Source organism: Sciurus carolinensis, chromosome 6 (genome assembly GCF_902686445.1).
Source record: "Sciurus carolinensis chromosome 6, mSciCar1.2, whole genome shotgun sequence".
NCBI lineage: Eukaryota > Metazoa > Chordata > Mammalia > Rodentia > Sciuridae > Sciurus > Sciurus carolinensis.
The window spans coordinates 58,906,475-58,929,075 of NC_062218.1; the positions used below are offsets into that span (position 1 = coordinate 58,906,475).

General features: G+C 34.4%; 1 protein-coding gene across 10 annotated transcripts in view; it reads right to left on the reverse strand.

Annotated features, from left to right (window-relative positions):
- The window catches only part of Polk (DNA polymerase kappa), a 151,130-nt gene that overhangs the window by 106,610 nt on the left and 21,919 nt on the right, over positions 1–22,601 (reverse strand). For 9 of the 10 annotated variants that reach the window (XM_047555708.1, XM_047555704.1, XM_047555705.1 and 6 more), the window contains 4 exons: positions 16,683–16,850; positions 13,899–14,018; positions 5,210–5,362; positions 2,025–2,156 (listed from right to left, as the gene is read on the reverse strand). In XM_047555708.1, the coding sequence (XP_047411664.1) occupies positions 2,025–2,156; positions 5,210–5,362; positions 13,899–14,018; positions 16,683–16,817 (540 nt within the window). In that variant the 5' untranslated portion in view covers positions 16,818–16,850. The remainder of the gene's footprint in view (positions 1–2,024; positions 2,157–5,209; positions 5,363–13,898; positions 14,019–16,682; positions 16,851–22,601) is intronic. The other variant, XM_047555707.1, reaches the window with a different exon arrangement.

Consider the following 22,601-nt stretch of genomic DNA (forward strand, 5'->3'; position numbering starts at 1 on the left):
TACCGTTGTTTTAGGAAGTAGTTTATTCAATTAATTATAATATACACATAAAATAACACTCAATAATACATTAGTACATGTATCCATACAGGGTAATGAAAGTTTACTGTTTACTGGCATCTAAAATGGAAAAGATGTCAAAATTTATAATGTGATTCAATGATTACATTATATGATACAGAAAAGTCTGGAGTTGCTTCATGGAATAAAGGAAATACATATAGAATTAGAATAGCAGTGATATAATGCAATTAATGCAAGATGATTTTTATTACATGAAACAAAGTTTTTTGGTGGTTGTTTTTTACAATTGAAGTATTAACTGTATTAGAGGGAATGATTGCCAAAATAATAACATATATTAGAAAACGTTGACTGAATTATGTTATAGTTCATCTAGCATTTAAAAGTCATCTATAACACAAGAAAATTTTTGTTGTTTTATAAAAAGAAAATGTTTTAGCTCAATGGAACTATGAACAGCTGAGTCAAGGGGAATTTCAGAATAGTTTTACTCAGAGAGGGCCAAAAATAGCTTTGTTCTTGTAGAAAAACCATTTTTATAATATACTCAAACAGAATCTTTCTAGTAAAAATGAAACTCTGGAAAGTCTGTAGCTGGCAGCCAACTAAGATTCTGAATGAGAAGTACTCCCTAGAGACACTTTAGTACTTACTTCCTTTACATAGGCGACTGCTTTAAGAACAAAAATAGGTAAATTCCAGGTAAAAATCAAAGCAGTTAAAGCTCTAAGAAGTTAAAGCTACTCCAATATTTTGGACAAAACAAAAATAGATCTTCCTTAAACTTTCTAACCAAGTCAAAAATATCTATAGTTGATTTTTTACCTGCAAATTAACCAGGTAGATCTTGCTCCAATCTTAAGATTTTTCCAGCTTATATAAATAAATAAAGAAAATTAAAACCAATTTAGTTCTTCTTTGTCATACTTCTAGTTTTACTGAGAGTAGAACTTAAAATTCTTTCTTATAGTCTTTGTAGGACTTTTAACTTATTAAAAGTCTGTATTTATGATTAGCATTTTATCTTTTAATTAGAAACACAATAAAAGGGATCAACAATCATTAAATGTGAGTGTGCTCCCCCCCTCCTTTTCCACTATTTCTAATGTAGGACAGAACACTTGCTTTAACAGACTATTTTGAAGAATAAAGAATATTCTTTTAAAACTTGGATGGGATGTTACTTCTTGGCAAAATGAGATGGAGTACAAATAAAAGGATGAATTTAAAGGTTACTTGCATGTCTAAATGATTAACAAGTGGCAGACCTTAGTTTTTAAGTGCTTCCATTCAGACAGCTGAAAGATGGCATTTACTATAACAGTCTAAAAGTGATTCAGATGTAGCACTCAAATTAAATTCCAGCACTGCATGATAGGCCAGTTTTTATAAAAAATAGAGAAAACAGCTATTTTTCACATGAGACACTTTGGAATTTCAGTAAATAATCAAATCTTTACACTTCAGAGATCCTTTTCAAAGCAATGAATTATTCCCTTTTCTTTTTGATTTAATGTTTCTAAGATACTACATGTTCATGTATCTTCACAAGGTTGTGGGACAAGGAAAGCAGCTAATTAAGATAAGTGAATCTTGTCACTGCTTAAAAACACTGATTAAAAATGTACTCAGAAGAGATTAAAGTTAATGATGAGCAGATTCTGTTAATTATAAGGTAGTTCTAGAAGAAAATATATTTTTCACATTAGGAAAAAATAGTTAATTTTAAGTTACTAAGGTTACTCAAAGTTCAGGAAGATGAGTTTTTTAAGCAAACGAAAAAAATACATGGAAAGGCGAAGAACTGGGAATCAGAATGGTCTATTCTAGGTACTATAAACAGCTCAGTATTCAACATGTAAGATGAAGAAGTGGTTGAAGGTGAGACTAAAGGAATAAGCTAAGACCAAATCCTGATGTGCTAAGGTATTCAGAGTTGACTCTGTTGGCGACAGAAAATCAGTGAAAGAATATTAAGTAGGGGTGAGATAGGAACTTACCTCTTTACTCACAGCTCTGTATTTGTCAAAGTTTGGGGGCACTATGATAAGTTGTGGGCACAGTCTCTTAGCAATAAATCCTGGCATGGCTGCACGAACGCCAAACCTCCTTGCATGATAATTTGAAGTAGACTGAAAAAGAATTGACCACATGGAGAAACAATAAATAAACCTAAAAGGACATATTGATCCATGCATTCATAAGAAACACGGTATTGATATGCATTTTCAATTCAAGGACATTTCTATTATAGGTCACTATCTTGGATCACTGAACCACAATTTGACTTTACTCCATCATGGTATGATGATACTGTGACCCTCTCTCACTGCTGTCCCTATATTTATAATGTGATACCAAGTAGTAATAAAGCTATGCTAATAAACAGATTCTTTCATAATTCCAGTAAATAAACTTCATTTGTTTTAAGTACATACCCAAGTCTGGATGACAGTGGATGTTGTTATGTGAAAGTAATACTATAGAAAATAGTACAGAAGAGTTATAAAGTAATAGAATAGTGCAAATAGTATAAATATTACATAAAAGTCACAGTATAGAAAGTAATAATATAGTATAATACAGGTTGAGTATCATTTCTCGAAAATGCTTGGGAACAAAAGGAGTTCAGATTACGGAGTCTTTCAGATTTTGAAATATTTGCACAGGTTTTACCAGTTAAGCATCCCTGACTTGGAAATCTAAATTCTAAATGCTCCAAAATCGGAAAATTTTGAATTGGATTTTGGATTTCTGGGATTAGGGATGCCTAACCTGTAGTATATTTTTGAAATTTGCTCAATTTGGAATTTGGGGAAATTTTTACCTAGAACAACAACAACAAAAATTAAAGGTCTCATATCTGGTCAGCCAAATTAAGTCTCCCAAATGAAGTGATTAAAGTTTTAAAAGAACTTTAAAAATTAAGTTTTATTTCTCAAAGCTTGAATGTGTTTTTTGGTAAAACCATTTTGACTAGGAGATGGAACTAAAAATGTCTGAGAGTAAAACAGAGAATATAACTTATTAAATCCTTGGTGATGATATTTAATAGTAGTGTATATCAATGTGGTAGACCATAGTACCATTTACTAAAAAAGTTTTTATCATAAATAAAATCTTTATATGGAATCTCAAATGAAAATTCAAAGAAAAGCAGAACAGAATCTATCAACTGAAGGAATTATCTTAAAATAATATTAGTTTTTCTTTAATAGCTTTCAAAAGGTATTTTAAAAATATTGGTAGTGTTTAAAACTATGTTAATTTTTCCTCAGTATTCTGGAAAGGAAAATGCAAGTTACACTCGAAAGACAAACCAATGCTATAAATATAAATATGTGGTACTAGAACTAATATGAAAGCTATATCTACAGTAGAAACAAAGTTTTGAGTTCCTCTAATGTTTGTGGTAGATCATGAATCAGAGTCATAACATTTTTACAGTTACTCAAAAGGTAGATTTTAGTTCCTTATACCAAATGACTTGCCTTACAACTAACTGACCAAAAAAATGTGAGGTAAATGCCATGGTGTGTCCTGAAGCCTAGATCTTAAGAAGCCTTCAGTTTCTACTCTTGCTTTTTTTGTGATACAGCAACCATTGTAAAAACCTTGTGGTAGAGAAAAAAGTTCAAAGGCTGGAAGTCACTCTAATCACTTCAGTGGAAGTGCTAGAAGTAAATGAAGCCATTTTAGATTCTCTGGCTCCAATTAAATAGCCCTAGCTAACCCTAGGTAGAGTTGAGCTATCCCCATTGAACTCTGCACAAACTATAGAATCATGAAAAAAGACATGGTTGTCTACGAAGTACTGAAGGGGTTTCTTATATAGCACTAGAAAATGCTACAGGGTCTAAGTTCCTATTCTCAGAGTCAACTCAGAACATTTCCAAAATCCATTCAATTCACCAAAAAAGAATTACTGGAATAATCAAATATGTACCATCATACTCATTAATTTGTAGATACACTTTTATGAGTTCACTAAGACAAAAACAAGTATGCTTCAAGTCTCATCAGAAGGGAATTTAGTTCAGCATACAGAAGGGGAAATCTTTGTTTAAATATAGCAAATAATCAAGACAGATATTGTCTGAAAGAAATTTTTTTATAGATTTCAAAAGTAGTGTGTATAGTTCTAACAAGGTAAAGTATGTGTATATGCATAAAACACACATACATAAACATAGAGCATTATATCTTATTAATATAATTAAATATTTTTTCCAAATATTTTTTGGTGATTTGTAGGAAAGGAGAATTAAGTACCCTTTCAATAAACATTATTTTAGAACCAGTCTTGTCAGTTGCGTGCATACACATAGGGATAGAAATAGGAAATAAACAGATTATAAATCTAAAATAATAATTCTGTAGGGATTAAGATATAGCTATCTAAGGCACTGGAAGGAGTCAGTCACAGGGAATAACTCTCCTTGTTTCCTTAGTATGTTTGTTTATACCAAAACCTATCTATCTATTCAGCTACTTTTAATTCCAAACACATTTTTAGCCACATACAGCTATCCTGTATCCTGGTCACCTTTACCTTCTATAGTAAGGGAATAAGAAGAAAAAAAAGATTCTAAGAAAAACTATTGAAGTGTGTTCTAAATGTACCATGGTAATGAAATAGCTTACTTTAGAACTAGTTATAAACCTTTTCTGTGAAAATCCAGATAGTAAGGAATCACTTAAGCTTTGCAGATCATGTTTTCTGTTGTAAGTACTCAATTCAACTCTTTAAGTGCAACATAAGTAATAAATGGCTGTAACTTTGTTCCAACAAATGTATTTACCAAAGAAGGTGGCAGGCTGGACTTGATCTGTAGGCATAGTTTGAAAAACTCTGCTTTAGAATGACATTCCCTTTTTCTTTCTTCAAGTAGAAACTTGTGAAAAATGTATTTTGCAGTGAAAAAGAACAATGTCACTACCATTTTACCGGGTTTGTTATTTTGGGCAATTAATCATCTGAATTTGTTTTCTTTTCTATTAAATGCAAATAAAAATTAGTACCTTAATGTGTGTTGAAAGAATTCAACTTAGCATTTATAAGGCACCCAGAAAAACATTCTGCAAACTGGTAGACCTCAAAAAGGTTTCTCCCTTTGTGAACTAGTAAGGTCTACTTGAACATGCTATGAAATTTTCTTTTTGTTTTTGATCTTTACCTACTTACCAACATACTCATTGATCCTACAGCAATGGGTTTATCCTTTAATTCTGGATTGTCCCTCATTTCTACTGCTGCATAGAAAGCATCCATGTCAACATGCACTATGGTATTGTTCAAATTCCGGCTCTGTTCTAATTCCATTGCAAATCTGTCAACCTTAATTTAAAGAAAAAATGAATTAACATACTTTAAGACAACATAATATTGAAACATCATTAACTACATTAATTTTAATTTAGTTGGCATTTTATCTGTCTCCATCCATCTGTCCATCCATCCATACATACATATATACACTTAATGATATATGGATGCATATTTTATGGCTGTTCATGAGTGTTTATGGTTATATAATTTATTGTTGTTTATTAAGGCTGGTTGGTAACTACTTTTATTTTCACAAAGACAGCTTGTTCTTAAATGTCATTTCTTAACAACTCTTTTCTCTATACATCCTGGCATACATAGTAAGAACTTAATAAATATTTATTGAATGAACTATTTCACCTACTTATATCAAATATTCTACTGCTTTATAAATTTGGAGAACTTACTATCACTGAAAGTTTCAATTTAGGTAAAATAAACAACTCCTATTGGACTCAAAATGTTAAAATCTTAAAATAGTAACAAGGAAATGTACAACAAAAGATTATACCTCTTTGGCATATCTTTTTTTTTTTTTTGCGGCAGGGGGAGGGGAGGTACTGGGGATTGAACTGGGGCACTCAGCCACTAAGTCATATTCCCAGCCCTATTTTGTATTTATTTAAAGACAGGTGTCACTGAGTTGCTTAGTGCCTCACTTTTGCTGAGACTGGCTGTGAACTCATAATCCTCCTGTCTCAACCTTCTAGACCGCTGGGATTACAAGCCATGACATACCTTGTTATATTGAACAGTAATATATAACCCCAAGTATAATGTAAACCCAGTAAAATGGTAGTGACATTGTTCTTTCTCATTACAAATTATATTTTCCACAAGTGTTCTACTTAAAAAAGAAAGAAAAAGGAATGTCATTCTAAAGCCGAGTTTTTCAAACTATGCCTACAGATCAAGTCTACATACCAAAGTATAAAAAAAATTCCCTTTGCAGAAATGCTGTCATAATACATTTGATAAATGTTAGTTGATACAAATAAAATTTGAAAAATTTAGAGGTAATTTGTTCTTCATAAGCTTCCATATATATGTCAAATTATCTTAACCTTTGACTCTTCAGAGAAAAATGGGTTGAAAAGAATAAAGAGAAAACAAAGGGGTAGAAATAACCAAAATTAGGCATGTAAGAAAAGGTTCTATTAAATAGACATACTCGTTTATAACTTGTTTTTCATGGCTTGCCTCTGTTAATGCTAAATACTTTTCCAGCTTTCTGGGCAGCTGAGGGTTGCTGTGTGACAATTTTGATCTCTGCAACATGTAAGCAAGTTGCCAAAACCATTGAAGTAAAATCATAAGAGCGTGTAAAGAGCATGGAACAGTGGCAACACATGGTACAAGTTCAATAAATGCTAGCTGTTACTAAAAGCATCAGCATATAGCTATGTAACAAAGCAATCAAAAACAGAAAAAAAGCCCAAAATTGGCAAGTGGGGGTGATTCCTGGAATAAAATCAACTTCCAGCATGTGGAGGCTGGCTCTGAACTCATGATCCTCCTGCCTCAGCCGCCTGAGCCACTGGGATTACAGGTGTATGCCACCATGCCTGGCTGAGCAAATTTCTTTGAAGAGGAAGAGATAATGGGTATGGTGGCTCACACCTGTAACCCCAGCTACTAGGAAGGGTAAGACAGGAAGGTCACAAGTTCAAGGCCAGTCACTGCAACATAGTGAGACCCTGCCTCAAAATTAAAAGAACTGGGGGTTTAGCTTAGTGGCTGACTGCTTGCCTAGTATGCACACAATTCTGGGTTCAATCCCCAGTACCATCCTGCCACATACACACAAAGGTGGAGAGACAAAGGGTACATAGTATAGCTTTTTTCTCCATGCTGCACTTATTTCCACTTTGCAGAATTTTTTTTCATGGCCTTCCTTCTTAGCATTATTGTGACACGAGCTGTCCACTAGCCATAGATTAAAACTGTAATTCCTCTTTTAGAAACAATCACCCTGAATCACATCTGTCTGTAGCAGCCACAAAGAGAATCCCCAGAGGGCTTGCTCCTGTTTAGTCTACAACTCACTGAATGACCTGAGGTGTTCTGTGTGTTCTTGAGGCTGTTCCTTTGTCTAGAACGCCTTTCCTATCTGTCACAGACCTTCAAGGATCAGCTCAAATATCTCTCTATAACTTAACTAGATTCCTTTCCGTTGTGCCAAAGAATTTAATATTCCTTCATTTGTTTTCTGCTCTTACCATGGCACTTATCATATTAGATATTAAATTGTGAATACCTTCAGGAGAAAGTTCTTATCTACCAGTGAATCTTTCTCCCTAAGAAAAGACAGAAGGGGAGACTAGTAGGAGAAATGAAATTTGTATCAGTATATTAAAGCTGGTTTCAAAAAGCAGTATTAGAAAATTTTGGAGAAGGTTAACTTTTTGCAATGAGACACTGTACCTAATAAAAGGAACTTTTCAATTTTATCCAGATTTATTATCCCGATTTAAAACTGTTAATTCTACTAGAAACAGTTGACTTTGGACAAGAGAATGACATTCTGACTAGATGCAAACAAATCATGAAGACTAGTAAAAACATGGTAGGCTAAAAACTAATCTATATCAACCCAGAAAATATGCCTAGGATATGAGTGGAATAAGAATAAGGGAATGGTGTCTGAAATATTTTAGCCTAGAATCATCTAGAAAAGAAAAAGATAATAAATAGAAAGCAAACCAAATGGGAAAAAAAAAATCTCCTCAGACTCATATATTAATGCTATGACAGTCTCTTTAGCAATGTATTTTCTTTTCTTAATTCAAGTGTGCAGTGCCAAAAGGAAACGTCCCCACTGCATGACTCATACATTCCACTTTCCTTTACCATCTCTCATTAGTCACCCTTGTCTGAACTTTTCATTTTACATCTACCAGATGCACACCACCACTATTTTGCTTGAGTTTCTTCTCCTTAAGTTCTCATTTATGTTTCCCTTTCTTCCCATCTTTCCTCCCAATGATTTTCAAGCTCTGATCTGAGTCTGTTCCCTCTGTCACTATTGAGAATTAGTGCCTGTCACAGGGGTTAAATATAAGGGCTTTGGTTTGGCCACTCAGTAGTTACATGACAATAGGCAGATTAACCCCTCTCTCATCATTACTTTCTTTATTTGTATAGTGGGACTAAACTAACTTTGAAAAGTCATTGAAAAGAATTAAAAGCCACTAAAGAAATGAACTTATCTAGGGATACAGTAAGGGTTGAATGATAATACCTCTAATTTTAAAATTATAAGTGATATTTATTGATTATATTATATCATATAATATGCTAAGTGTTTCCTAAATTAATCCATTTGTCAAAATAATTCTGAGATGATAATTATTACTCCTATTTTGTAGATGAGGGAACTAAAGCTCAGTAAGATTAATTTTCCCTGAGTCATACAGCTGGTGAATGGTAGAGCTAGACTTGGAAACCAGTTTATTCCAACGCTTTTGTTCTTTTTATTATCTTATGATGCTTCCCTAAAATAGATTTTTTAAAGTCTTTAAGATTTAAGTTCAAGTAAGTTCAAACAGAATTCTAATGGCATATTTTATATCCATAATTGCCTTATTTACTTTAAAAAAATCCCATTTCTATTACATTTTAGGGACTATTTTAGAAAAAATGCTTTTTTTTTGCAGGGGGTGGGGTACAGGGGATTGAACCCAGGGACACTTAATCACCAAGCCATATCCCCAGTCCGTTTTTGTATTTTATTTAGAGACAGGGTCTCCTTGAGTTGCTTAGGGTGTCACTAAGTTGCTGAGGCTGGCTTTGAACTTGTGATCCTCCTGCCTCAGCCTCCTGAGCCACTGGGATTACAGGCGTGCGCCACTATGCTCGGCTGAATATAATGATTTTTATTTGCTTGACTGAGTATTTCCTTAAAGACTACTGAGTAAATATGAGTTAATAAAGTCCATTGTTAAAATGCACAAAATGCACTGATTTGCTGTGTAGTTGCAACATGGTTATTTGTTTATATAATTTATGAATTCATGTTGTTATATTTTGAGTTATAACAACAATTATAACAATTGTGTCTTTAGGAGGTCTAATGGGGTTAGGATAGGGTGGAAAAACTTAGGTTCTAAATGAACATCCTGTGAGTTCATGCCTGCAGAAATTACTTATCTCAGCTTGACTAGCAATAGCCCACATTATCGTATCACACAAATAAAATCTAGCACTTGGAAATTTTATGACTTGAAAATAGAAACACATTTCCCAGGAAAACATGTCTGTTCATGCAAAGCTTCTCGACTCTTTAGGACTTCCTCCCGTTTATACAACTTCTTTTAGAGGAAGTTTCAACAAACGAAACAATTCAATAATCAACATAAAACACATTTCCTGCCATTCCTGTTGCAAAAGATGCCAGAGAGCTTCCCATTAAACAGTTGACTAAAACTGGAACAAAATCTGAATTTCTTTATACAATGGAAGGCATTTTCTGTTCCTTCAGATTATTAGCATATTTTTAAAGTATACTTTAAAATGAACAGCTAAAAGTTGTTAGCACCACTCCTACGTACTTTATATTTTTAAAATTTACATTAAAAATATTTGTGGAGCTGGGGAAATAGCTCAGTTGGGAGAGTGCTTGCCTCGCATGCACAAGGTCCCAGTGCCACACACACAAAAAAATTTGTGGACTACAGATCAATGAAACTTGCCATTAATGTCTAGAAAGTAAAAACTGCTTGAGGAATAAGATAACCTTAAAAACTATGTCATTTTGAATATATGAATTTTTTTTTAAACTTAATAAAACTGATGCTTAAGTTTAATTGAAAAAAAAAACTGCTGGAGAAAAACAACAAAAAATAGTTGAAAGATTAGTTATGAGAATATTAAACTATATTTTTACTTTTAAATAACTAAAATTATATGGTACTGATAAAGGAAAAGAGTCAATTGATTAGAAGAGTCTAGAAATAAATCAAAGCATAAAGAGAATTTAATATTTGAAAGTGCTTCATTTCAATTCAGTGGAGAAAGACTTCATGATTCAATAAATGGTGCTGGGACAAGTGAATCACCATTTAGGCAAAATATAATGTAATTTAAGAAAAATGATATTATATCTTACATCAAAGCAAATTCCAAATTTCTGCTCTATGAAAGACACAAAGAGTGAAAACACAAGCCACAGACCAGGATATTTGCAAAAATATTTGCAAAAGACATAACTGATACAGGACCATTGTTTAAAATAGACAAATAATTCTTAAAACTTGACAATAAGAAAACAAACAACCTGATTAAAAAATGGGCCAAAGACCTTAACAGACACCTCACCAAAAAAGATACACAGATGGCAAATAAGCATATAAAAAGATAGTCAAAATCATGTGCCATCAGGGAAATGCAAAGTAAAACAACAAGATACTATTATTTTATACATCCACTGAACCAAAATCTAGAAAATTTGAAACAGTAAATGTTGGTGAGAATGTGTCATTGCTGGTGGGAATGTGAAATGGTACAGACACTTTGGAATAGTTTATAAATTCCTTATAAAACTAAACATTCCCTTACCATATGATCCAACAATTAAAAGGAATTGAAAACATGTCCACACACAGAACCTGCATATGTATATTTGTAGCTGCTTACTCATAATTGCCAAAACTTGGAAGCAATCAACCTGTTCCTCAGTAGGCAAAAGGATAAATAAACTGGTACATCCAGATAATGGAATAATACTCAGCACATAGAAGAAATGAGCTATCAAGCCGTGAATAGACATTCAGTGATCTTAAAAGCATACCATTAAGTGAAAGAAGCCAATTTGAAAAGGTTTCATACTGTATAATTACAACTATATGGCATTCTGGCAAAGGCAAATCTTTGAAAGTTGTAGTAAGACCAATGATTGATTGCCAGGGATTAGTATAAGGGAAGGACAAATAGGCAGAGCACATGAAGGATTTTTAGGACAGTGAAACTGCTCTGTATGCTATTATAATGGTGAATACATGTTGTTATAAATTTGTCCAAACCTATAATTCACAAATAGTGAATTACTGATTTTGGGTGATAATGATGTGCCAGTGTAGGGTCACAGTCAGGAAGGTGATGCCTGTGCGGGGTAGTGGTATATGGGAAATCTTTACCTTCGGTTCAATTTTGCTGTGAACTCAAAAGAGCTCTAAAAACAAAGTCTCAAAAAAATATGGATGTGATTATATAAACATTTTTAAATTGTATAGGGAAAAAACTCCTGAAAAATTAAAAGACAACATACTGGAAGCATATTTACATCAAACGGCAAGAGAAAAATCCTTAAGATATCATAAGATCTATAAACCAAGAGAAATGGATATAAACTCCCCTAGAAATGTGGAGAAATGTGGGCAAAGGATATTGCTTTAGACTGCAAGTTGACCCTCCAAATCCTTCCTTCTTTCCATAGTACATATTTTTAGCTGAGCACATAGCCATCCAACTAGAGAATATATATTACAGCTTATCTTACAGTTATGTATGGCTCTGTAACTTAAACTATTGCCAAAAGAATGTGGGTTTAAGTAATGTATGTAACTTCTTTTCACTTGTTTAATAGCAAATTACTTGGTTTTAATATTTTTCTCCTACTTTCTTCCTTACTAGAAAATGGAATATAAATTGGCAATAACCCAGTTTTGTCAGCCCAAGTAAAGATAATACTAGGAGATGACAGAACAACATGATTTATAGAATCTGGGTCTCTCAACCACTATGGTACCACACTAGTTGTGACCACTTACCTATTATGTGAGAGAGAAATAGCCTTATCTTATTTCAAGTATATTTTGGGGCTTCTTGTGCCAGCTACTTGACCTATATCCTCATAAACAGAATAAAAGAGGACAGTTTCACAATAAGGAAATAATAATGGCTAAAATGTGAAAAGATGCCCTTTTTCTGGTACAATAAAAGGAAGATAAATGAAAACAACTATGAGGTAATATTTTGGACACTGTAAAATCAAAACCTAAAAGATTGATAAAACTGATAAAATCTAAGTTTAAACAAGTATAGGGGAACGAACACAATGTTGAAAATGTAAAATAGTACTATCTATGGTGAAAATAACTACACTAGAGTGCAAAGAGAAACAAGAATGATCACCACAGGGTTGTTCTAAAACAAAAAACTGGAACCGAGGTGGGGTGAAATAAAATTATGGTATTTCTATAGAGTGAAATGCTAGGAAGCATTAAAAATGAAGATCTAACAGACAAATCAACTTTTGTCACCACAATACACTACTCAAAGTTATCTTGTACTTTAGGAAAGCATATATCAAAAAATGATACATAGTTCAGCAAAGAAAGCATAATTTATGATCTCTGAATTCTATCACAAGAAAGATTTCATAGCATATTAGATTAATAAATTAATTTTATTACTATGTATAGTATAGTGCTTTAGCATTGAATCAGATTTTGATAAGAGAATAAACTTGTCTAGCTATGACTTAAGCTTTACTAGCAGAAATGTGATTTGCTTTGTCAATGTACCACATGGTGCCCTGTACCTTGGTTGTTTCCTAACTTTTCTAATGAAGTAACTCTTTTTCTTGGCACTGGGGATTGAACCCAGGGCACTTTATCACTGAGCCACATCTCCAGTCCAATTTATTTTTAGTTTGAGACAAGGTCTCACTAAATTGCTTAGGGCCTTGCTTAGTTGTTGAAGCTGGTCTCAAACTTGCAATCCTTCTGCCTTAGCCTCCCGAGTTGCTGGGTTACAGTGCCTGGGTCTAATGAAATAACTCTTACTAGCACAGGGAACTTTGAGTTATTTATTCCCCCTAAATACTGGAAAACACTAAGCCTCCATGTTTTTAGAAACCTTGTTTTATTTTAAAAATTCATGTACATTTGGCATTCTACTGATAGTGCAAATTTTTGTTTTACTATAACATGGTTATGCTTTAAGTTACTTTCTTTTTCATTTATTTCTGTGGTGGTACTGGGGATTGAACCCAGCAGCCCTCTATCACTAAGCCACATCCCTTTTGTTACTTTATTTTGAGACAGGGTCTCACCAAGTTGCTGGGACTGGCCTAGAACTTGCAGTCCCTCCACTTCAACTTCCTAAGTCACTGGGATTACAGGTGTGAAGTCACTGCACCTGGCTTAAGTTGCCTTCTAATGTCATCAGTTAACATGTTCCTCCAAATATGCCAGTTTATCTTGTGGCCTTTTCTAGTGGCAAAATATGCATGTAATAAAAAGAACACAAGCTTTGGGTTGAATCCTAGCTCTGCCAACTACCTGTCCTTTGATGCTGGCAAGTTACTTATTCAAGACTCCATTTACTCTTCAGTATAATGGAAGTAATAAAGTCTAGATGTAGAATCTCTTTGTAAATGAGTACAACAATGCTTAGCAAAGTATGTACATTTGCTGAATGTGTATGCTTTACAATATCATGAAAATTCTAATTTCATCTAGTTTGAAGTTATGACTCCATAATAATGTATTTCAACTGCCAATTACTATCCCACCAACTTCTACTCTAATGATTTAATTAATACCTGTAATTGTGCTTTCCTTAGTTGCTGGCTGGTAATTTGAGCTTTTTGTTGCATCATATTTTCAATTCGTTGGTTGACTTGTTTTTCCTTCTTGAGTTCGTTTCCGTAATATTTGGATCCCTATGGAGAAAACAAAGCATAAGAAGTATGTCTGAAGGAAAGCATCATTGTAGTATAACTTGTTAGCTAAGAGTGCAAACTCTGGAATCAGATGAATTCAAAACTTAGCTCTACCACTTCCTAGCTGGGTGAACCAAAAATTACTTACTCTTTTTTTCCTTATCTAGAAAATATATTCATTAATCATAGAATTAATAAATTCTAAATCATAGAATTATTGTGTTGAGTACAGATCTGAATTCAGAAAAGAGCACTGTGTTGTAGGTAGGATCCACAGGCCATATTCAAGGCCTTAGTTGGCTGAGTCATCATTTATCTCCACCAAAAATCACCCCAGAAAATGTATTTTCAAAATTTTAATATAAGCCACTAAAGAAAATGTAGAAAATACTTTAAACTACTTATCATTCCACCACTCAACATATCCATCTAATACTGAACACAGTCTCTATCCACTTATCAGGTTAATAGGTTAACAGACACTAGATTATTTCTACCCTTTGACTATTATGAAAAATGCCATTATGAACATTTGGGTGCATGTTTTTGTGTGAACATACACTGTCATTCTTCTTGGATATGTACCCGAAGAGTGGAATTTCAGCCATACTTAACTCAAACTTGCAATCTTCCTGCCTTAGCCTCCCGAGTTGCTGGGTTCTAGTGTCTGGGTCTAATGTAGGAACTGCCAGACTGTTTTTGAAAATGGCTGAACCATTATTTGATCCCAGCAGCAATATATGAGAGTTCTAATTTCCCCATATCCCTGTCGACATTTGTGATCGTCTGTCTTATTTATTATAGCCTTTCTGATAGCTGGGCTAAGTAGAGCACTCCCGTAATCACAGAGGCTTGGGAGGCTGAGGCAGAGGATCAGGAGTTCAAAGCCAGGCTCAGCAAAAGTGAGGCACTAAGCAATTCAGTGAGACCCTGTCTCTAAATAAAATACAAAATAGGGCTGGGGATGTAGCTCAGTAGTCGAGTGCGCCTGAGTTCAATCCCTGGTAACCGCCCCATACACTGTTGCTAAAAAGTATATATTGATATTTAATTATAGCCTTTCTGAATAGTAGTTGAATAGTACCTCACTATGGTTTTAAAATTTCAATTTCCTCAATGATATTGAGTATCTTTTCATGTATTTATGAACCATATGCATATCTTATTACTTATCCTGAAATACCTACTCATATTTTGGTTCATTATTTGGTTGGATTATTTGTTAAAGCTACACTATATTACCTCAGCTTGGCAAATTCAGAAGTTTAGTAATACAATATGTTAGTGCAATTTTGGTATTAGTAATACACACACTCACATATCAGTGGTAGAAGTAAAATTGATACAATCAATGTTTGAAGATTTAACAATGCACAAATTTATACATGCATATATTCTTTCATGCTATCTGTATTTTGTGAAGCAATTCTACTTCTAGGAATCTCTCCTATAGGTGTACTTGTACACATGCAAGGTTATGAAGTATAAGGTTATTCAGTGTGTATTGTTTATAAAAATTAAAGTCTAGAAATAACTTATATGTCCATCAGTAAAGATTCTGACTGAATCAATAAATTATACCCACACATGTGGGCATAAACAACAATGTAGATCTTTACTTATACAGAAAGACCTTCAAGTTACAATAATTGAAAACAAAACAAAACAATTGCACTTATTTAGGGGCTAGGGATCTCACTCAGAGGTAAAGTGATCGCCAGCATGTTAAGAAGACCTGGGTTCAATCCTTAGAACCACAAAAACAAAGACAGAAAAACCAATTATAGTATTCTCCTATTGGGGTTAAAAAAGAAAAGAGCAGCTGGATGCAGTGCCACAAACTTGTAATTCCAACTATTCAGCTGAAGCAAGAGGATTGCAAGTTTGAGGCCAGCCTGGGTAACTTAGTGAGACCCTATCTCAAAATAAAAAAGGGCTGGGGATGTAGCTTAGTGGTGAGTTATTGCCTAGCATGAGCAAGGACCTGGGCTCCATCCCCAGTACCTCAAAACAAAAACAAAAATACAAACACACCAAAACAAAGAAGAAAAGAAAAAGAACATGTACATGATTTTGTTTTTACAATCTCAGTACTGGGGATTAAACCCAGGGGCACTCTACCAGTGAACTATAACCCTGGTCCTATTTTTTCTGAGACAGTGTACCCCAGTCCTTTTATTTTTTTGGAGACAGTCTTGCTAAATTGTCCAGGTTGGACTTGAACTTAATAAATTGGGATTATAGGCATGTGCCATTGAAAACGTAATGGCAAGAGCAAAAAACTAGAAGGGAGATTATGCTGGACACAGTGGCACATGTCTGCAATCCCAGCAATTTGGGAGGCTGAGGCAAAAGGATCTCAAGTTTGAAGGTAGCCTCAGTAACTAAGCAAGGCCTTAAGCAATTTAGTGAGACCCTATCTCAAACTGAAAAATAAAAAGGACTGGAGATAGCTCAGTGATAAAGTGTTCCTGGGTTCAATCCCTAGTACCAAATAAAGAAAAAAAAAGTTGAAGGGAGCTTATTTCATACCCTTTCATAGCTTAATAATATATGTTAAAATATTAAAAATTTTAATAAAAAGGATATTCAAAACAATTTTCCTTGAAACAGAAAGTTTAAAAGTAACTAAATTACTGATATTGAAGGAAACAAGAAACATACCTTTGTGGCCTCCATTATAATTTTGTTAATTTTCTCTTTATCTAATCCTTCCATTCCTGCTTTATTATCATTAAGTCCCATCCTAAGCAGAAGATCATCTTTGTAATGGTCATTCTTCTCCTTTGTACTATGCATGGTGTAAACGTAAAGTGTCTTCTTTTTTATTATCTGAAAAAGCATACAAAATAAATACTGCTTTTAAAAGCATCCATGGAGAGGAAATTTAAAGGTAAAATGCTAGGGAAATCAGTAAAAAATTTAAAAAACAAGATAGTTAAGAATTTTTAACTCCTGAAAAATTGCCATTCAGATTTTTATTTTACTATTCCAAGATTACTATAATCTTGAAAGGAAAAAAGAAATTAACATTTTCTGCCTGCTTTGTGCCAGCTACTAACTACACTTGAGGCTTTATATGTGAACTCCATAACAGCCCTGAAAAGTAGATATTATTATTCCCAATATAAAAAGAGAAGAAACAGGTCTTAGAACATGTCTACTGAAACAAATTAGCTATAACATGGCAACATCTTCATTGAAAACCAAGTCTGAGTCTAAAACTCTATAGATTAACACTATAGCGAATATCAAATAACACTTTCTGTACTACACATGTTAATTCTACTATATACAGTATTATTATTATTTGGTACTAAGGATTTAATCTAAGAGTCACATCCTGGGTTCTTTCAAAATTTTTTTGAGACAGGGTCTTGCTAAGGTGCTTAGGCCCTCACTAAATGGTAGAGGCTGGCCTTGAGTTTGCAATCCTTCTGCTTCAGCCTCCCAAATCATTGGGATTACAGGCATGAACCACTGCACTTGTCCAGAGCTCCATTCTTAAGACAATGGGAAAAAATTTTAAAAAATCTATTCACTTCCAGGAAACTTTTACATTGTACAATGTTGTCACTTCTAAGGTTAAGAAAAATCCTTTTGGAGGCCAGGTATGGTGGTACATATCTGTAGTATCAGCTACTCAGGAAGATGAGGCAGGAGGATCACTTGGTCCCAGGAATTCGAGACCAGTATGAGCAATGTAGAGAGACCCCATCTCAAACCAAAACAAAAAACTAGAAAAATTCTTTCAAATAAATGCTTTAATATCTCCATATGGATCTTTGTTGTTTATCTCCACATACATTAGCTTTAAAAACTCTTCATAACAACTGTTAGGAACTCTGTAACAGAGCTCCCCCACCATGTTACTGAGAAAAAAAAAATTGGAATTTCAGCAAGTTAAATGAATTGCCCATCATAACTCTGCTAGTAAGTGGAAGAATTTCAATTTGCATCCAAGTCTTATTATTCCAACTCTAATACAGTTTCCATAACATCACAGCTGCCTCCAATTTGGGGTTCAATTATGCTAGACACAAATGGCCAGATGCAACTAAAAAATGTAGAAAAAATTAAAAGTCCAGGTGAACAGATCTACAGCAATGATAGTAACTTATTTGCATGATTTAGTGAGAACTCATTTACCCCAATGTGCCTTGAGGACCTTTTCTTTTTTCCTAATGGAAAATAAGTGCTACTTTAATAGGGTCTGCTTATGCAAACTTAATATCAATTTCTCATTTTTTATTTGTCACTTTTCTTTCCTTTTGTGTGTGTGTGTGTGTGTGTGTGTGTAGCTGGGGATTAACCCAGGGCCTCACGCATGCTACACAAGCATTCTACTACTGAATCTCGTCCCCAACCCTTTTTATTTTTTGAGACAGGGTCTCACTAAGTTGCTGAGGTTAGTCCAAACTTGAGATCCTTCTGCCCTTCGCCTCCCAAGTCACTGGGATTAGAGGCATGCACCACTAAGTCTGGTTATTGAGGTCTTTTCTGTTCTTTTCTTTCTTTCTTTCTTTCTTTCTTTTTTTTTTAACAATGCAGCTTCCATTTTGGGCACCAGCAAAGAATAAAAATAATTCTAGTAGGGTACTTTGAACCCTGTGACTGTAAGTGGCAATTCCATTAGGAAAAAACATGGACACCATAGTAGTTCCCAAATTTCATTGTACATTAGATTCCCTGGGGAAGCTTAAAAGTCATTTTTTTTTTTCTTTTGTGGTGCTGGGGATTGAACCCAGGGCCTTGTGGCAAGCACCTTACGAGGCAAGCACGCTACCAACTGAGCTATATCCCCAGTCCGAGCTTAAAAATCTTGATGCCCAGGTCTCATTATATATTAAATATATCAGAAGCTCTGGGAGTAAGAGTCAGATACATAGCTATTGCAAGGTAGATTGGAGTAAATGAGTTCTCATTAAACCATGCAAATATTTAGAGAAAAATATAAAAATATTTAGAGATGTCAGATGATTTCAATGTGTCCCCAAAGTATAGGAACCAGTGGCATAGATGATTCTGAGTGTCCAGGTTCGTTTTCTGTTTTCATTGTTTTCCCTTAAACTGTGAGATTCCATCTAATATGACCCTGTATTTTGTCTTAATCTTCAGTAATTCAATTAGTTGGCATTTCCTAGTAAAGCAGGCAAATGTAATTCAGTTTTAATTTCACCACACCCACACTACTAAAAGTGAGTCGAGAAACTAAATGCAGACCTTCACCTCTAAGCTGCCTTGCCCTTTAAATGATGAAATATATGAAAAGAAAATAAACACTACTGAAAGGAAAAGAAACACTACAATTTTTATTACTAATTAGTATGAGTATATTATATTAATATACTCTAAGAATTGGTTTGGGTTCTTAACTGGGTCAGAAGTGGGCTATCAGAAATAGTGGCACTGGGAAAAACTGAGACAGATACAGTTAGTTTTCAACTACTTTCCCCTATTGAAGACTACTTACCATTCAACTGAAGACCAATTTCATAGGTATACATTTACTATCATTTATATGCCAATGACTTCCGAGTTTGCAGGACCAATTCAAATGCATGACATCTCAAATTTAACATGTTTCAAACTGATTTTCTCATCTCCCTTCATCCCCCAAACCAGCTCCACTGACTTCCTCATTTCAGTTAAGGACAACTTTAATCCCTTTCAATTGCTCATGCAGATTAGCCTGTCATTCTTGACCCTTTCTTTCTCATCCACTCACAACCAAACTGTCAGGAAATTCTACAGGTTCTTTCAAAATGCATCCTGAATTTAACCACTTCCAACCATCTTCAATGCTTTCCTCTAGTCTGAGCCACCATCACCTCTTGTCTGGATAATTGCAACCGTCTCCTAGCCTCTCTGCTCCTGCCCCATGCTCTTCTAATTAATTATCGACACTGCAGCTCGATTCTTTTTAAATCAAATTAGATCATATTAGATCAAATTAGATCATATCATTCTTGTGCTGAAAACTACCCCATCGCACTTCAACATTAAATGCAAAGTCCTTAAAATGACCTTCAAGGTCTTAAAGAATCTGAATCCTTCCTACCTGTTTACCTTGTACTTTCCTAATACTCTTCCCGTAGGTCGCTACTCTTCGTCAAGGCACACTCCAGCCCAGAGGTTCTTTTCCCCTTCAGGGTCAGATAGCCCCTTGACTAAATTCCCTCTACTTCTTCTTCAGGTCTTTGATTAAATGTCACCTTCTCAGTGAGGGTCTACTCTGACCTCTCTATTTTAAATTGAAGCCTAATTATTTCTAAATCAAAGAAAAATTATTAAGACCAAGATAATACTGTAACTTGGATTTTGAATGTTCCTTAAAGGCTTGGTCCCCAGGATGGAGGTAATGGGAATTGGTAGGACATTTAAGAGGTGGGGCCTAGTGGGAGGTTTTTAGGTCATTGAGGGGTGTGCCCTACAAGGGGATTGTGGGACCCCAGTTTCTTCTCCCTCCTCTCTGCTCCCTGGCTTGAAACAAGATAAGCACTTTTGCTGGGTCATATACTCCTGCCATGATGTGCTCCCCTGCCACAGGCACAAAGCAACATGCCAACCCATCATGAACTGGAATCTCCAAAATAAAGAGCCAAACTAAACCTTCTGTCTCCCTCTCTCTTTTATTTAAACCGACGATTGAACTCAGGGGTACTTCCATCACTGAGCTACATGCCCAGTCCTTTTTATTTTTATTTTTTTTAAGACAGTCTAAGTCTTGCTAAGTGGCAGAGGTTAGCATCAAACTTGCAATCCTCCTGCATCAGCCTCCCAATACACTGGGATTACAGATGTGTACTAGGACTCCCAGCTAACTTTTTTTCTTTATAATTTGATTATCTCAGGTATTTGTTAGAGTCACAGAAAGCCAGTACCATAATAAACAGCATACTAGATTTTGGTATATCTGAATCACTATGAGTTTCTTTTGGTCTAACATTTATGTCTGTGGTAAGCATGCTTTTGCATTTTTATGGGTATTTCCATAATCATTTCAACTTTTCTACAATCTCTATTAGTCCTGATTATCTGTATTTTTCCCATTAGTTCTTCAGTGAGTTTTGTTATCTAGAAATCCATAAAGTTAAAAGAGGGCTCCTAGCAGAGATATTCACATGACATTGCAAAGTATGATGATTTCCCCTATGTTCCTATGAAATAAGTTTTACTTCAAATGGCTTTGTGAGGACAACAGATAGTGTAAAAGTGTTGTCTGGTACATGATAAGTTCTCAGTCAAGAGTTATTATTGTAATTATTATTATTAAAGTTAAGCCAACTTTTCAGAGCTATGAAAACCTCTAGTCTTACTTTTCTTACTTCTCTCCCCTTACGATAAAGACAAGCAACTATAAAAAGGAACCGAGTAAGCATCCAAAAGAAAAAACAAAGTTCACAGATCACATAGATGAATTTTATTTGTTTTGCTTTCAAACAAGTATTTGTAGTAGGATTACTATCACATATAAAGCCCAAATTGTTTGAATGGATGTAACTGTGACTTTATAAACAAAAGTTGGGAGGGGTTTCTTTTCGAAAAGGAAAATAGGCAAATACAGTCTGTTTTGCTTCAACTAAGAAGCACAAACAGTAACACACAACTCAAAGGAAAGAACTTCGTGTTCCTGTGGTTTAGTATATTGATTTAAAGGCACATATTTCTCTGAAAATATTCAAAATTCTTCCCAGTATGATTCTACCACTGACTATTCAGGTTACCACTTTAAAATATAAGGCAAAACTGTTTCTGGTAAGAAAGGATGGAAACTTAGACTTGTTCAGAAGGAATTCTAAGAAAGAACTTTTAGTGTTCTCACTAACTATAAAAAAACATAAAATTATGTAAACAATATCACAAGCACTTAGCATATTGAGCAAAGTCACCTAGAATTACGCAAAATACATTGAAGGTAATAAGATAGGGGGACTGAGTGAAAGAGAAGAATAAATACTAAAAACTGAACTATGTGGAGGACTGGGGGTGTAGCTCAGTGGTAGAGTACTTGCCTAGCATGTGAGGCACTGGGTTCAATCCTCAGCACCACATAAAAAATAAATAAATAAATAAAGATATAAAAAAGACATATAGAAAATGATGTTTAAAAACAAAAAGTTCCTACATGAAGCTTGTTGCCCATTTCTAATTACTACAAATAAGCAAAACCCATTAATTTATTTCAAAACTTTAATATATACAAAATTATCATTATCATTATTATCAGTAGTAGTTGTAGTAGTAGTAGCAGTAACAACAGTACTGTGGATTGACCCAGGGACACTTTACCACTAAGCTTCATCCCCAGTCCTTTTATTTTTTACTTTGAGACAGAGTCTCCCTAAATGGTTGAGAGTCTCATTAAGTTGCTACGGCTGCCCTGAACTTAAGATCCTCCTGCCTCAGTCTCCCAAGTTTCTGGGATTACAGCTGTGTGCCACTATGCCTGGCATGAATATTATTTTTAAATCTTCCAAATGGGGTTTGGGACTCTAGGATCCATTCCCAACAAGGCAGAGGGTTGGGAATTAAATCTCTCAAATGCTCAAATATTTCATACTTTTGTTTAACAAAGTAAAC